The sequence below is a fragment of the Cricetulus griseus genome, chromosome 2 (assembly GCF_003668045.3).
Source record: "Cricetulus griseus strain 17A/GY chromosome 2, alternate assembly CriGri-PICRH-1.0, whole genome shotgun sequence".
Classification (NCBI taxonomy): domain Eukaryota; kingdom Metazoa; phylum Chordata; class Mammalia; order Rodentia; family Cricetidae; genus Cricetulus; species Cricetulus griseus.
The window spans coordinates 372,364,551-372,379,840 of record NC_048595.1 but is presented as its reverse complement, the minus strand read 5'-3'; the positions used below and the strand labels follow the sequence as shown (position 1 = coordinate 372,379,840).

The following is a 15,290-nucleotide window of genomic DNA, read 5'->3' as shown; positions in this document are numbered from 1 at the left end:
GCTCCAAGACTCTTGTGCTTGTATTTCCTATGTTCCTGAAGCATGCAACTCTTGGAACAAAGGATTTTTTGTTTTGAGACAGGGCCTTGCTATGCAGCTCTGGCTGGCCTGGAACTGCTATGTAGACCAAGCAGGCCTCCCTCAAATGCACAGAGATTTGCCTGTCTCTGCATCTCAAGCTCTGGGATTAAAGTAGGGGCCCCAGGCCCAGCTAGAACAAAGTCTTTTATAGTAGATTTTCTGAATCTGGAGGGAGCTGCAGAATGTTCTCCTTCCTAGGGGTTCCTCTTATCCATGGAAACTTGAGACTTCCTTCCACTGGGAGGGTAGCAGAGAAACACACAGGACTCTGAGAAGCTTGGAAATGTGCCTGAGTCTATACAGCAAGGGCGGGTGTCCTGAGATAAGTGGTCCTGCCCCCTGCCAGGTGCCACATATGTGTTCCCACCAAGACCAGGCCTCTAACACCTAAGGTCAACGGCATGTCCATGACCCTTGATGGACATTGCCCAGGTGGAGGCCAGGCTCATCATGGGCTGCTTAAGGACAAAATCTTTCTCCAACTTACCCAACAGGAATTTATTACAGGCCTACTGTGTTCTGGGGCTCTATAAACATGGGGCAGGTCCACCCACCGGGATCATCTCCTAGGACTAGCAGAACCTCACACCCACCTCCCAGCTTCATTTCTGCCCAGTCCATCTCGTCTCAGCCTTCACCAGGCCCTTCCCAAGTGCTGCTGTGCAGATTGGCTCAGCTCCTAGGGAGCAGGGTGGTGCAGGGAGCCCTGCAGCAGAAGTGCCAGAGCAGAACTGGCGGGGCATCGCACTGATGTGGTGGAGGGGGGGGGCAAAGCGCCAGCTGTAGAAACAGATGCAGCTGAGAGGAGGGAGCACCAGAAGGGGCAGGGCAAAGGCCAGCCCTGTGTGGATGTTAGGAGTTGTGGTGGTGGTGGTGGGTCATCCCTGCATAGTAGAGGCTGTAGTAGGGCTTCCTAGAGCCTATAGATGACTGGAACACCACAGCAACAGGCTGCTGAGCACAGTGAGCAGCCCCAGGGTGGTGGTGGCTGGCTTCAGGGTGTGGGCTCCGCTGGTATTGCACAAGTCGGAGTAGCAACATGTGACGTTCTTCTTGCCCACGTAGTAGTTCTCGGTGTCATCCATGCAGTTTGAGCCGCAGCCTTTACTAATAACTGTCACAAGTCCAATGGCCCCTGGGAAGACAGAGTGACAGCTTAGGTTAAAGCCAGGCCTTGATATTCACCTCCCTGTCCCTGCCTCAGGCCCCTTCCCGAGCATGCTAAAGCTCTAGACCACTCCACTGGGTCCCAGAAACATTTGTTGAACGAGTGAGTGAGCAGGGGCAAAGCCCAAGGTCTAGATATTTTGTTGCTTAGCTGGAGAAGAGAAGGAGGGCTGAAAAAGCAGGACAGTGAAATAGCAGGGCAGCCGGGCAGTGAGAACTGTGTTGGGTAGAGGGGGACTCACGGATGCGTGATGTCCAGCAGCTGTTCTGGTCCTGGCTGCAGTTCTGCACATTCAGGCAGTCATTGTTGCTCACCTGTGCTGTGCATGAATAGCACTGCAGGGCAGCCCCTGTGGGTGAAGCAGGAGATTTGAGGCTCAGAGGCTGACCAGCTGTGCTTCAAGAGAGCCTTACAGACATGCTCATCTCCACGCAGAATGGAGAGACTCATCTCAGTCCCCTCCAGACTGCTGAAGCATAAGCCCAAAGACCTCCAACACCCTTCACAGAGGCTCTGTGCCAGTCTACCTCCTCTTGGTCACCCAAAGCCCCACAGTTTGTGCTGTTTACTCACTATTTAGGAATTTAAAGCTTTATTAAATACCTATGATTCCTGAGAGATGGGTAAAAGGCCCTAGTGACTGGTCACACCTGGAAAAAACCCACTGGGCCCTAGGCTGGGGGGAGGTGCAGAGAGACACTTCCTTTACTTCCTCATGCTACTAGGCACTGAGGTCCACCTGTCTTTGTTCCCTAAGCCCAGCTTGCCTCTCAACCCCTCCTAGATCTCTGCAATGCTGTGCAGCAATGGTAGGACCCCCAGGCCTACCCTGTTCTGTGTCTGGGGCAAGTGGCCCCAGATGTCAGGTGTGTTGGTTGTCTTCTCTCTGCAAAAAATGGCAAAGCTGGGGTTCAAGTCACACTTATAGGAACAGATGCTAAACACCAGACTTCAGTGCCTACAAACTTTGTCCTTGTTAGGTCTCCAGTGGCCTTGGGGACAGTTGTTCTTTTGCTTGTTTGTTTGTTTTGTTTTGTTTTTCCATCCTGGAAGAGGAAGCTGAGGCTTGAAAGTATAGTGACCTTCCTGGAGTCACTTGGTGGGAGAGCCCAGCATGCTAGATCACCACAGACTTCCCACCCCAGTAGACTCTCACACTGGAGGCAAAGGTAGCCAGGATGGATCCTTGATTTCCCTCTCAAAACGTCCCAAGTAAGCTAGGCAGTGGTAGTGCATGCACATCTGTAATCCCAGCACTCTGGAAGCAGAGGCAGGCAGATCTCTGTGAGTTCGAGGCTAACCTGGTCTACAAAGTGAGTTCCAGAACAGCCAGAGCTACACAGAGAAACCCTGTCTCAAAAACCAAAACAAAAAAAATTGAGAGAGAGACATCCTAAGTACCCTTTCCTGCTCCATTCCTCCCTTCTTGCCTCTGTAACACTCCTCAGTTTGAGACTTTTGGCCCCTGGGCTTCCTTGACTAAGGGCCAGTAACCCTGTACATCTGTCCCTCAGTGGCTTTTCTGGGAGTCCTTGTGTTCCTTCTAGCTTGTCTCTCACAGGACAATAGTGAGGGCCCTCTCTGCAAAGCTGGCTGGCTTCCTTGCTCTTGTCTCTCCTCTTCCCTTCTCTTAATCCATCCGCCCTTCTGACATTTCTTCTCCACTCCTTCCCTAGTTCTGCTCCATGGGTGTCTGAAGCTTACCTGGCTTCAGGGCCAAGTAGGTGGTCAACAGGACAAAGAGGACAGCCTTCATGGTCTCAGTGGGCAGCTGGGAGTGTGCCTCCAAAGACTTTATATGGCTTCGGCTGATAGGAGGCTCTGCTATCCACAGTCAACAATGACTGGTTCCCTGGAGCCAGTGAAAGGCCAGAGACCAGCCCATTCCAATCTGATCTCGAATACCACCCCTCCCACTGCCTTTGTCATTCTTTCTGGTGCTGGAGGGCACAGTCTATCCAGGGTGGGGCCACTGTCTCTGCTAGAAGCACTTTCTCAGCCACCCACAGAACTAGGGCTGGAAGTCCTAAAGACACCCACACTATGTCTGCCCTTCTCAGAGGAGTGAGGCCAGTTCTGAAACATTACTTTCTCTATCTCTACTCCCCAGGTCATTTGGACAAGGACAAAGGTGCATCCATGGGACCCCAGTGCTCAGAACCAAAGTTGTGTTGCCTTCCTGGGGCCCATGCCCCCTGGAAAACAGGCCTGGATTGAAGGGCAATACACATAGTAGCAGTTCACTGATACAAATGACAATGACTGGCTACTAGAAGGAGTCACTGAATAGGGGCTCTTCTGGGATTGTCTTTCTTGGATAGGGGACCTAAGAACCAGTGAGGAGTTTGGACAGTCCTAAGGGCATGTCTTAGAGCATTGGAATGTGCCAGGCCCTGGACTAAAGCATCTATCTTCAGGACTTGTTATCCCCCAACTTGAAACTTTAGCTTCAAGAGATTCAGGAAACACAGCTCCCAGGCCACCACTTGATATGTTCTGCTGTCCTCAGGCCCACCTTGCACACTGCTCTGTGGTCTGGGAGGCATCCAGCCTACAAAGCAGGGAGGGACAGAGGTCAGGCCATCTCTCCCTGTTCAGCCTCCTGCTGGGTTGTAGTGGTAGTGGCTGTCTCTCTTTAGCAGAGGCCACAGATCTTGTGTGTCAGTCTTCCTCAGCCAACTCTGATCACAGTTTCCTTCGGATCTAGGGGTCCATTGCTTCCTACTGCTACTGGCTTTGGGGTGATTCATAGTCTTTTTTGCTTGTCTCTACCTGAGGCTCACCTACATTCATCATTCTTCTGCCAGGCTCTCTTGGCAATCTCGCTGGGCACACTGTTGCTCTGGCCAGATACCAGTGAGTAGAAATGCTGGTCATGGCCACCATCCACTTGCCCACAACCAGGGACAGTGGTCTCTGATGTTCTCTTGCCCCTGCTGATAGATCCCTGACTACTCCTTTACCCTAAATGTTCTCTGAAAACACCCTGGCATTTAAGGCATGGGTGAGAATTAAGTATTCCCCTCTAGCCTCAAGGAGCCACATCAAGCCCCAGCAATGCCAGGACCATGCAGCAACCACAGATGGCCTCTACTTGCAGCAACCACACATCCCTTTACCCCAGGCCCTCTGTGATCTCGCCTGCCCTCTGTGAACTCCCTAGCACTCCTGGGCTGGCCTCTTTTCCCTGGAAATTCTCTCCTTTGACAGTAAAGAGCCCATGGCTCAGAGAGAGGCAAGATCCTGCTCAAAGTCACACAGGGTGACAGTACCCTCTTCTGGATGCTTTCCTGTTCTCTGCCTACCTAGAACTTCCTGTGGAATATCCCCTCCTGCCACAGGCCTCCCAGCCCAGGGAGTGCTGTAAGCACCTGCAGCTTGGTTGTGTCTATGTGTGGATGGCTGTCTCCCTGCTCTCACCCACCGGGATGGCTGCCCCTGGAGAGACCTTGCTTATCTGTCCCAGCACTGGAGGCACCGGTACCCAGCACCAACTAGAATAGTCATTCACCAAATATTTATAGGTGTGTAAATGTTTGTCGATCATGACTGATATGAAATGAATATTCTAAAGGCAGTGGTTCTTTACTGGGGTAAGCCTCCTCTCCCCATATGAATGCCTAGAGGCATTTCTGTTGGCTCAGCTCAGGGACACTGGATGATATAGTGGGCACAGGCCACTGTCTGCTCAACACCCACAGTACCAGAATCTTGCAGAACCACTGGGCCACACACACCAGTGGTGCCCAGAGAGGGAGCTCTGGCCAAAGGGTGGCCTAGTGGCCTCACCTCATCTCAAATATTGAAGGCTATGACTACTATTTTCCTACAGCCCCACCTCTTACCACAGGCTTAACTCTGACCGCAGCTTAACACTGAACACTCATTCTGGTGACCCTAGGCCCCAAATGTCCCCAAATATCGAAATATCATGGTCACACCCTGAGCCCTGGCTATGTTCAGACGTGAGCTTGACCATGACTGTATGCTAAGCCCTAACTCTGGTCACACTCTGAGTCTTGATCCTCGACACACACTGAGCCCTGATCCTGGTCACACTACCTAATCCTCCTGGACACACAGTGAGCTCTGCTCCTGCTCGCACAGTGATCCTGACTCTGGTTGCAAGCTGATCTTTGACCCGGCTCACACACCAAGTCTTGATCCTGGTCACACTGTGTGCTCTTACTCTAGCCACATATTGAGTAGTTGACTCTACTCACACACTGAGCCCTGGTGCTGCTCATACGCTGAGCCTGATTATGGATACAGTATGAGACCTGATCTCAGTCACACACTTAGCTCTGAACTTAGCCACTGGCTAACCCCTGACCCTTGCCCTTCATTCTTAGGGCATGCACTGAATGCAACCTTGTAGCCTGGTGGTGCACTGTGGTGGCACACTTCCTGAAAAAGCCTGTCACAAAGGGCATACTCCCTCCAAGTCTCTCCAGGAGTGAATGTGGTCTGGATGTGACCTTGACATGATTTACCCTTAGCCTGCCTGGCTCCACTACCTGAGTCTCTAGTTTTTCTTGTTCTCCCTTTTCTTCCACTCCCCACCACAGCTCATTACACTCCCTGGAGAGCCTGCCCATTCACATAGCAAAGAAGCCACTGTCCTTTGGGTGTGGATTCTCAAAACTATGCCTTTCTATTAGACCCCTACCTCTTCTTAGGGAGCATCACAGGGCCCCCTGCTTGTACACAAATCATGGTTGGGTGGAATCGTTATTTTGCACATAGATGGCTTTTAAAAGCAAAGTCAGCATGTGGACTGTAAAGCCACAACTGGTTTCTGTTTATGCCACTGCAGGTCTTTGGAAACGTGGTCCTTCAGGTCAGGGTATGACATGAGCAGCCAGGCCTCCATGAAGCTGGGCATCATCTCCCACTAAGGTCCCCATGTTGAGTCCTAGAAGTCAAAGCCACTCCTTGCAAGCTCTGTGTGTGGTATGTTGATGAAGTGGTATAGAAACTTGTGCTATGTGAAAGAGTGTGGGTACAGATCAAATTGTGTATTGTGAGAGTGAACATATATGCAAATATGAGTATTGGGGGTACTGTCCTGGCGTACCCTTTGGACAGTGGACTGGGGGCATAAAACTCCACAGGTCCTGCTGCATCCTGGGACATGTCTCAGTTTTAATCTCCATGTTCCCTGCTTACCCAGAGGTGATTATTTTCCTCAGCACTATTCATGGATCTGTCTGCAACACCCCCTTCCCATGGGCTCCCAACTGTCACCAGCTAGCCTTCTGCTTTAAATATTTTAGATATGTCCCTGTCTTTCCATTTTTCTTCACATACCCATATTCCATACCCATACTCCTTGGAGGCAAGTCAGTGAGACAGAGAGGCCTGAGAAACCTTGTAAGGAGGAAGGGGATGTTGGTGATTTCTCCACCTGAGTAACAGGCACCCTTGTAGTCCAGGCCTCCTCCAGGCAAAGGCTTGCAGGTTGAGGGAACAGTCTTACAGGATGATCCAGGAACTTGGAAGATGGCTGAGATAAGCTAGACCATGAAAAGTGGTCTGCTCATACTGACCCTTTCCAAGGCCACTTTAGATAAATGGGGAGGGCAAGTCTGGCAGGTGAGGAGACTTTGATGGTACAAGTGTCATCTCAAGGGCTTAACTCTATGAGTTAGTGGGAAGGAGCAGAGGGGACCTCTTAGTGCCAGGTCCAAGGGGACACCAGTCTTCCTCTCTCTTTCCTACCACTTCCCCATGGCTAAAGTGAACTCAAGTCTTTGAGATATGACCGATAAGACCAAATATCCTGGAGTCATGTGCCAAGCCCTACTCCCATGCCACTACCACTAGGGAAGTGTGTGATCCCAGGTTCACAAGGTGGAAGCAGAGAGCCACACTCAGGGGCAGAGTCAGCTATCCCAGGGGAGTCCAGAAAAATGTCAGAGAGACTTCTTAGGGTCCTGGGTTCCAGTTATACAACATGCCTGGCATCTTCTGTGACTCAGTTTCCTTCTGCATTCCTCACATTTGATTCTATCATTCAATTCATTATCCAGAGTCATGTGCTCTGAGACAATGGCTGTTCCAAGCTACTGCCTGAGGGCAGCTCACAGTACAGCAGCAACAGCTGACAATGAGGAAAGGGCAAAACAACAGGACCAAGGAGGAGGCAATTGATGCTCAGAGCATGGACCCAAAGTCAGGCAGATGAAGGGAGAGGGGAAATCCAAAGGATGGATTCTGGGGGCAGGGCTAATCAGAACTTGTCCACTGGATGTAAGGGAGAATTCAGAGTGACCCTTAGTGGATGGGAAAGTAGGACTGACTGCCAGGAAACACGACGATTGGGAGTGGGGAGCCAGGCTGGTCAGGAGGCACCTGACCTCCATTCAGAAACACTGTGTTTGAGGTGCATGTGGACAGCTATGTTCAGTTTCTGGGCAAAAGACATCAGGGAAGATATTCTGGAAGGAGACATGGATTTGGGAGCCACCCAGCCTCCCGTGATATTAGAACTCTAGTACTGGAGATCCCTAGTGGGTGAGAATGGAGAGAGCAAAGGATCCAACAAGAGAGGGTAGGGAAGAGCAGGCAGAGGGTCCTGGGTGCTCAGGCAAGAATGTGAGTGAAGGAGGAGCAAGTTGCCATAGTCTGTGTTTCTATGGAACTTTGACAAATCACCCCAGTGTGGAGACTGTAAGACCCCCGGAAGCTCAGGCCTTCAGGATCTTAGCCCAGGACCACAGCCACCCCAATCACCATGCAGAGGTGGAAACTTGATGCAAACTGCATGAGGCTTTATTATAGTTGTTTAACGAGCTAACCCCATGTTAGCTCGGGTCTTTCATCCATTCACCATGGCGGATGGCTAGAAAAGACAGCTAGAACCGGCCGCATAGAGATCTTATAGGGCAGCATAAGGGGAGTGCCTAGGGGTACACACAGGCTCAGGATTGGTATGCCTCCAGGCTTGGAGGTTTTGCCCTGTGTTGATTGGTCAACTGGTTGTTATGGCCCATAGGCCCTCCCAGGGTGGTTGCTATGCTCTGTGCGTCATTGCTGTGCACTTGTCCGTAAAGCATACCCATAGCGTAAAGCATAGCACCACCACCTAACTTCTGATTGGTCCCTTGCCACGAGGCAGGCATCTGACTTCCTAGTGACCAAGGCAAGGTCAGGGCAAGCACGTGTTCAGCTGTTATGGCTGCCGAAAGGGGCAGGCATCTGACCTTAGAGACTAAGACAAGGTCAGACAAACACATGTTCAGCTGTTATGGCTGCCGAAATGGGGAGGTGGTCCCTTCAGAGGCCTGGAACAACACAATTCTGTTTTCTAGTGCTTCTGCAGGTCAGGGTGATGAGATCAGAGTGCCACCAGGGTTGTATTCCAAGAGAGAATGTTTCCTGGCCTTTCGAAGCTCCCTAAGCCGCTTTGCACTTCTTGATTGGTAGCTTTCCTTCATCTTCAAAACACAGGACCCAGCCCCTGTTGTCCCTTCAATGGCTTCATTGCAGAATCTTTTCTCATTGGATCCTTTAACAAAGATTCAGGTATGGTTCACATGCAAAATGGCTCATCACATGTCAAGGTCTCCCAAAGCCTCCACGCTGCACTACGTTTCAAATCTCATCATCAAAATCGTCTAAATTGGGCACATTTTAACTCTAGTTAAAGGAAGGGTCCACAGGAATGGAAAGGGATCCTGGCAACACGAGGCCTTGGAAACCTCCCACCATAAGGTGGCGCTAGACTTACCCTTCAGTCTGTGCTCGCCCGGTCATGGCTCTCAGTACCGGACGCTCAGTCCGGGCTTCCGCTCCTCATGAACGTGCGACTCCCACTGCCCTTCATCGTTCTACCGTCTGGGGACCTGCCAGGCCGGGGCTGCTCCCTTGCTCAACCGCGGTGTAGCGAGCTAGACACCACTGAGATAGAAGCCTCCAAGTGGTCTAGAGCGTCCCCGGAAGTGGCTCGGGGAAGGCCTCGAGGAGCGGACCGGTGGAGAGCTGCTTGGCTGGCATTTCCGGCCAGTAGTGGCGGCTCGGGGTCCACAGGTGAGTGGGGCCGGGCCGGGGCCGTCGCCGCCACCGCGAACTGGTTGGAGACCGGGCCCATGCTCCCGCTCCGGAGCCGTTCGCGCGTTGTCGTTTCTCCTCCCGGGGCGCCTGGGAATGGAGTCCCACTCGGTACTGGCGGATCCTTTCTCAGGGGTCCTCCCTCGGGATCGGGTCCCCTCGGCTCCCATGGGCTCCACCAGCACGCAGACCGGACAAGCTCGGTTGTTCCTCCCCTCCCAGGACCCTTCATTCATTCGTTTCTTGCCTGTGTCGTCAGGGCTGCAGCCCGATGGCAGGCTGTTTCTTACACCTGTCCTCCAGATGCCTCAGGACCGACTCGAAAAAAATTTGCCTCTCCACTTAGGAGCTTACACTCCCGCCCCAGAAAAGTAGTTCTTTAAGCCCCTGTTCAAATGGCACTGGATTGTCAGTGCTCCCCTTGAAGTCCCAAGGTTAGAAGCTTCCCGGATTTCTGCAGCCCCGTTTAGGAGGTTCTAAGAGTGGTACAAGATTCAAATTTTCCCTCTCTTCCTCATTTCCCTTTCTCCCTTCGTAGAACTCACTGGGTAGCTCAGGCTGGCCCTCTACTCAAAGCAGCTCTGCCTCAGTTTCCCAAATGCTAAGATGACAGGTTTGAGCTGCCATACTCAGCTCGGCAAAATTTCTTTTCTGATGTGGGTGTATTCAGCCACTTGACCACTCTCTACACATCTGCAGGGCAGGCACCAAGAGACAGCCATCATGAGCTGAGCCGCCTTCTGGAGGCTTGTCTGCCCCTCAAGTTGCTGCAAAATTCCTCACTCCCTGGTTTGTTATTAAATATTCCCCCTGAGAGTAGACTGTGGCCTTGATTTCCTTCTGTTCCACAGTGAGGTGCACACAGCAAGTGTCCTGTGTGCCAGTGTATGCACACTGCCCTCACTGTGACTGGAATGGGAGGCCCTCAGGGACCAGCACCAAGTTCTGGAGACTAAGAGACTGATTGAGGGGGTAACAGCTGGCTGGTGACAAGCTGGCATTCCCCGTGTATCTTTGGAACTCTTGCACATTTGAATAAATGTCTCTTACATTGTGGTCTCCGGTACACTTTTGTGCTGCTCATGGAAGTAACCTGTACCTTCTGGTTCATCAAATGCTTGATTGGAAGAAACCACCCAGATAAAAGATAAAGTTTTCGGGGGGGTGGGCTGGGGTGAGGGGGTGGGCATAAGCCATTATGACTGTTACCTTGTCTGGACAGTTCTGAAGGTTGCTGGTGCTGCTTGATCTATGGTCTGCAAGGAAGGCCTAGTTAACAGACTGAATAGCAAACCCCAGGCGGAATGGCACTGATGTTTGAGATGATGCTTTCCTGTGACTCTAAGCCCATTTTGAGTGTTCTTAGTAACCTTTCTCCTCTGCTTTCCAGTTCCTGAAATGTATGGGTAAGACAACATTGTGAATCCTGGTAAGAAGTATTCCCAGTTCAGAAACCTGGACACTGTTGAAGTGGAAAGCTGCCACTCTTGCCATCTGTGTGAAGGCCCAAGGCTCCAGCATTCTAGGGTAACTCAACTCTGTTCACCTCTCCTGAAGAGAACAGTAGCTGACTACACTCCTAGGCCTGAATGTGCTGGAGCCTCAATACTAAAGGGAAACTGAAGCAAGACACTGTTGTAGGCAGAGAGCAGAGCCAAGAATGAACCTGGCTTGAGCCTAGGGATCAGTCCTGTGTGAAGGCAGACAAGAGAGGGAGAGACTGGCCCAGGGAGCCAGAGAGAAACATAGGGAAGGACAGGCACAGCCTATCCTAGACCACCTCATCATGGCCTCCAAGCAGGCTGCAGCCAAGGGCAAGGGGGAGAAGCGGAAGCGAGTGGTGCTGACCCTGAAAGAGAAGATTGACATCTGTACTCGGCTCGAGCGTGGTGAGAGCAGGAAGGCACTGATGCAGGAGTATAATGTGGGCATGTCCACTCTGTATGACATCAAAGCTCACAAGGCCCAGCTGCTCAGGTTCTTTGCCAGCTCAGACTCTCGCCAGGCACTGGAGCAGCGGCGTACCCTGCATACTCCCAAGCTGGAGCACCTGGACCGAGTGCTCTATGAGTGGTTCCTGGTAAAGCGTGCTGAGGGCATCCCTGTGTCAGGCCCCATGCTCATCGAGAAGGCCAAGGACTTCTACAAACAGATGCGGCTGACAGAGCCCTGTGTGTTCTCTGGAGGGTGGCTTTGGCGCTTCAAGGCCAGGCATGGCATTAAAAAGTTAGATGCCTCTAGCGAGAAGCAGGTGGCTGACCACCAAGCTGCTGAGCAGTTCTGTGGCTTCTTCAGGAGCCTCGCAGCTGAGCATGGGCTGTCTCCTGAGCAGGTGTACAGCGCTGATGAGACTGGGCTGGGCTGGCAGTGCTTGCCAACTTCTGCTCCGGATGATGGAACTATGCCCCGCTTCAAACAAGCCAAGGACAGGCTGACTGTCCTAATGTGTGCCAATGCCACAGGCTCCCACAGACTCAAGCCCTTGGCCATTGGGAAAGGTGGTGGCCCCAGATCCTTTAGAGGTATCCAGCACCTGCCTATTGCTTACAAGGCCCAGGGTAATGCCTGGGTAGACAAGGAGATTTTCTCAGACTGGTTCCATCATATTTTTGTCCCCTCGGTAAGAGAGCACTTCAGAACCATAGGCTTGCCTGAAGACAGCAAGGCAATTCTCTTGCTGGACCATTCCCGAGCCCACCCACAGGAGTCTGAGCTCGTGTCAGAGAATGTCTTCACCATCTTCCTGCCTGCCAGTGTGACCTCCTTACTGCAGCCCACAGAGCAAGGCATTCGCAGAGCCTTCATGAGGTTCTTTATTAACCCTCCTGTGGCCTTCCAGGGCTTCCCCACCCGCCACAGCATGAACGATGCCATAGTCAATGTGGCCTGTGCTTGGAATGCTGTGCCTAGCCGGGTCTTCAGACGGGCCTGGAGGAAGCTATGGCCTACGACTGTCACATTCGCTGAAGGCTCCTCCTCTGAGGAAGAAGCAGAGTGCTGCAGCATCAAGCCTCACAATAAGACTTTCGCACACATCCTTGAGCTCGTCAAAGAAGGTCCCTCGTGTTCTGGCAGCAGGCTTCAGAACAGCAGGGCAGAAGAGCAGAGTGTGGCAGGGAGGGACATGGATGAGGCCCCTGCTGTTGTGGCCTCGTCCCAGGCCACTGGGCGTGCAGAAAAGGCAGAGAGAGGTGCTGGTGACGACGATGATGAGGCAGCCTGGGAGCAGGCAGCCACATCCTTTGAGGCACTTGTGCGCTTTGCAGAGCAGCAGCCGTGTTTCACCATGCAAGAAATGGGGCAGCTGCAGGCGCTGCATACGGTGTTCAGGAGTCAGCAGCAGTTGAGGCGGGCCCGTGTGACTCTCAGGGCTGTCATCAAACTCGAGGCTCTTCAAGAGCACCCTGGTGTGTGTGTGGCCACAACCCACTCTGCCTTGCCCTGCTCATCCGCATCAAGTGACAACTGATGAACCTTGCCTGTGCCTGCTGACCCTGCAGCTCTGCTCTGTAGCACGTTCAGCTGTGGGGCTCAGACCGTCTGCTAGGCAGGAGACAATACTCAGACGAGAGCAAGCATGACTCCTTGTCTACACAGAGGGCTCCTTGGGTTCTAGCTAGTGGTTTTACTGTATCTCCTAGGACAGGTGTGCATTATTTGAATGGCAGGAGACCCGTGCCCTATCCCTCAGTGCCCTGGAGCCTCCCCTAGTTGCATCCGGGTCCAGTGGGCCGGATCTGCCTCTGGTGTTGGAAGACTGAGCCACATTATCAGGTTGAAGTGCCTTGAAGGGTGTACCTCCAGCCCTCGGGAGGCTGGCTTTCCCCAACCGGTGGACCCTAAGCCGAGTCCTGGGGCACTGGCTTCAGCTCCTGACCTCAGTGCTCACATCCCCCACTAGTAATTAGTTGCATAGTCACATGCCATCCTGAACCCACCTCAGCCGTGGGCAAGCCAGCTCAGTGGTGAGAGAGACTCTGTAGTATCCCTGTCTGCAGCAGGCCCCACCTCTAGGGTCCAGGTTCCATGGAGACACTCATGCTAGTTTTAGCTTTGCTCAGAGCCCACCATGTGTCCTCAAGTCTGTGCTCCCCAGAACTTGGAAGTAACAGCTTTTATGTGAACAGTTTGCATGAAGTCACAGCGCAGCACTTGGTGACTCGGAGCTCAACGGAATAGGCAGGTTAGCAGTACTTGTATGGAAGACGCTTCTGCACTGCTTGGTTCAGCCAGCTGAACTTAACTTTTCCTGACCTTGGAGCTGATGGGTAGCACTGTGGTTGTTGGGCCTGTGACTCCCAGAGCCCTTTGTCTGCAGCCATTAACTCTTTTTCCATCATGGCTTTGTCCTTGACCTCCACTGCCTTTGGGATTCATGTAGCTGACTTACCACAGTTTTCATTCCAGTGTTCGACAGCTGCTTTACCAAGAGACTTTTGCCTGTTGGGCCTCTGAGAGCCGGGGAGGACTTGGGGAATGTTGGTTTGTGTTTCTATGTCTGTCCAAACAAAGGATGGCTGTTTCAGACAGCTCTAGTTGTGACTGGATGTCTTTTTGCTTTACCTGCATGTGTGAACATTATAACCAGGTTGTTTTTAGAAATCTTTGTTTGATTCTTCGGTCCCTGTTGACAGGGGTCATTGTTCTTTCACACCACTTTTTCTGTGTGTCTGGGTGACATCTTTATGCTCATGTGCTGTGTTGTTTCTAGCTCACTATGGGGACTTCTGTGTTACTGTTGCAGCTACTTGAGCTGCTGCAGGTCCAAGGTTGGAAGTCACACTTGCTTGAAGCATCAAATGATGGACATTGGTGGGGGGAGGGGGGAGTCCTACCCTGGGAGGATGGGGCAGGGCTAGGAGAGCTCCTGGATCCATAAGGTTTGTGCCATCGGACCACATTCCAGGACCAGTGCTGGTTGACCTTGAGGACCTGCTCCTGGTGTTGCCACATACTAGATTTGTGGTATCTGTCCCCAGGGCACCTTCCAGAACAACCCAGGTGGGCAGGCCCCTTTGCCTTTAGAGATCCAAGATGAAGGCCAAATGTTCTGCCTTCCTCTTCTGCAGCCATTGGCAGCTAGCTTCCTTGAGGCTTGTCCTAAGTGCAGACTTGGGGAAGGTGTCAATTCCCTGAGAGCATGCATTTCTGTACTGCCTCCCCCTTAGAACCAGCCTCTTAGAAGCCCAGGCAGTCCAGTGTGTTGGCCTCAGGACTCTGAGATGGTAGATACATTGTGTCAGGTGTAGAGACAGACCTGGCAGGACCCTGTTCCCTTCCCTTTGTCCAGTGGCCACTGAGGTGCTCAGAAAACCCTGAGCTCTCCTGGACAGAATGTGCTCTGGTCCCTTGATATACTGTCTGCTTCCCCCTGTGCCTCCCAGATACCTATGTAGCCCAAGCTGGCTTAGAACTGGCATCCCTGCTTCAGCCTCCTGTGTGCTAGAATCATGGGCACATGCTGCTGTGCTTGGCTCCTTCCTGCTTCCTACCAGGAGCCAGGCTGTTGTTCCATTGACAGACAGACCTTGGGCACTGCAGTGTCACAGTTCCCTGGCTGCTCCCTACCAGCAGAACTTTTTCTCCCTATGTATTTGTCGGAGACCCTCCACATTACCTTGGAAGCAATGGAGATTGTCCCTGCTTATGAGGGCCTGGGCAGGACTGTCCCCCTCACAGTATTTGATGCTCGGTGGAAGAGCAGAAGTGCCCTGTCACAGCCCTGTGTGTTGTCTCCACAGAAGTACATCCATAGCAAGACTGGAAGTCAAGCCTTTGTCCTGTGGGTGGAGGATGGTGAGCAATGAATGGGTGGGCAAGTTGGAGGGTTAACCGGGTGAGTGGGCAGAAGAGGAGGCTGCTGTCCTGCCCAGTTACTGAGGTGGTAACTATTGGGAAGCTGCTCAGTCTCTTCGTGACCAGCTGCACTGGACCTAAGTACCATGTGATCTCAGAAAGAAGCTGTGTGGTCTGGAAGATCCTGGATGGG

The 15,290-nt window shown here is 52.3% G+C and overlaps 2 protein-coding genes across 2 annotated transcripts; one reads left to right on the top strand and one right to left on the bottom strand.

Annotated features, from left to right (window-relative positions):
* Window positions 1-322: 322 nt before the first annotated feature.
* On the bottom strand, window positions 323-3,005 carry Psca (prostate stem cell antigen). Its single transcript, XM_027403805.2, has 3 exons — window positions 2,954-3,005; window positions 1,491-1,598; window positions 323-1,216 (listed from the first exon to the last, which is right to left on the bottom strand). The coding sequence occupies exons 1-3, from the start codon at window positions 3,003-3,005 to the stop codon at window positions 1,002-1,004; spliced, it is 375 nt and encodes a 124-aa protein (XP_027259606.1). The 3' UTR covers window positions 323-1,001.
* A 6,135-nt stretch (window positions 3,006-9,140) lies between these two features.
* Jrk (Jrk helix-turn-helix protein) lies at window positions 9,141-13,903 on the top strand. Its single transcript, XM_027403804.1, has 2 exons — window positions 9,141-9,280; window positions 10,692-13,903. Exon 2 carries the CDS (start codon window positions 11,088-11,090, stop codon window positions 12,768-12,770), a length of 1,683 nt encoding a protein of 560 aa, XP_027259605.1. The 5' UTR covers window positions 9,141-9,280; window positions 10,692-11,087; the 3' UTR covers window positions 12,771-13,903.
* The last annotated feature ends 1,387 nt before the right edge of the window (window positions 13,904-15,290 follow it).

Excerpts from the sequence above, each read along its gene's own strand:
- Jrk (XM_027403804.1), top strand. The coding sequence starts at position 11,088 with ATGGCCTCCAAGCAGGCTGCAGCCAAGGGCAAGGGGGAGAAGCGGAAG.
- Psca (XM_027403805.2), bottom strand. The coding sequence starts at position 3,005 with ATGAAGGCTGTCCTCTTTGTCCTGTTGACCACCTACTTGGCCCTGAAG. Across the intron at positions 1,599-2,953 it reads CTACTTGGCCCTGAAGCCAG|GGGCTGCCCTGCAGTGCTAT; the intron begins GTAAGCTTCAGA and ends CTTCACCCACAG. Across the intron at positions 1,217-1,490 it reads CTGCTGGACATCACGCATCC|GGGCCATTGGACTTGTGACA; the intron begins GTGAGTCCCCCT and ends CTGTCTTCCCAG.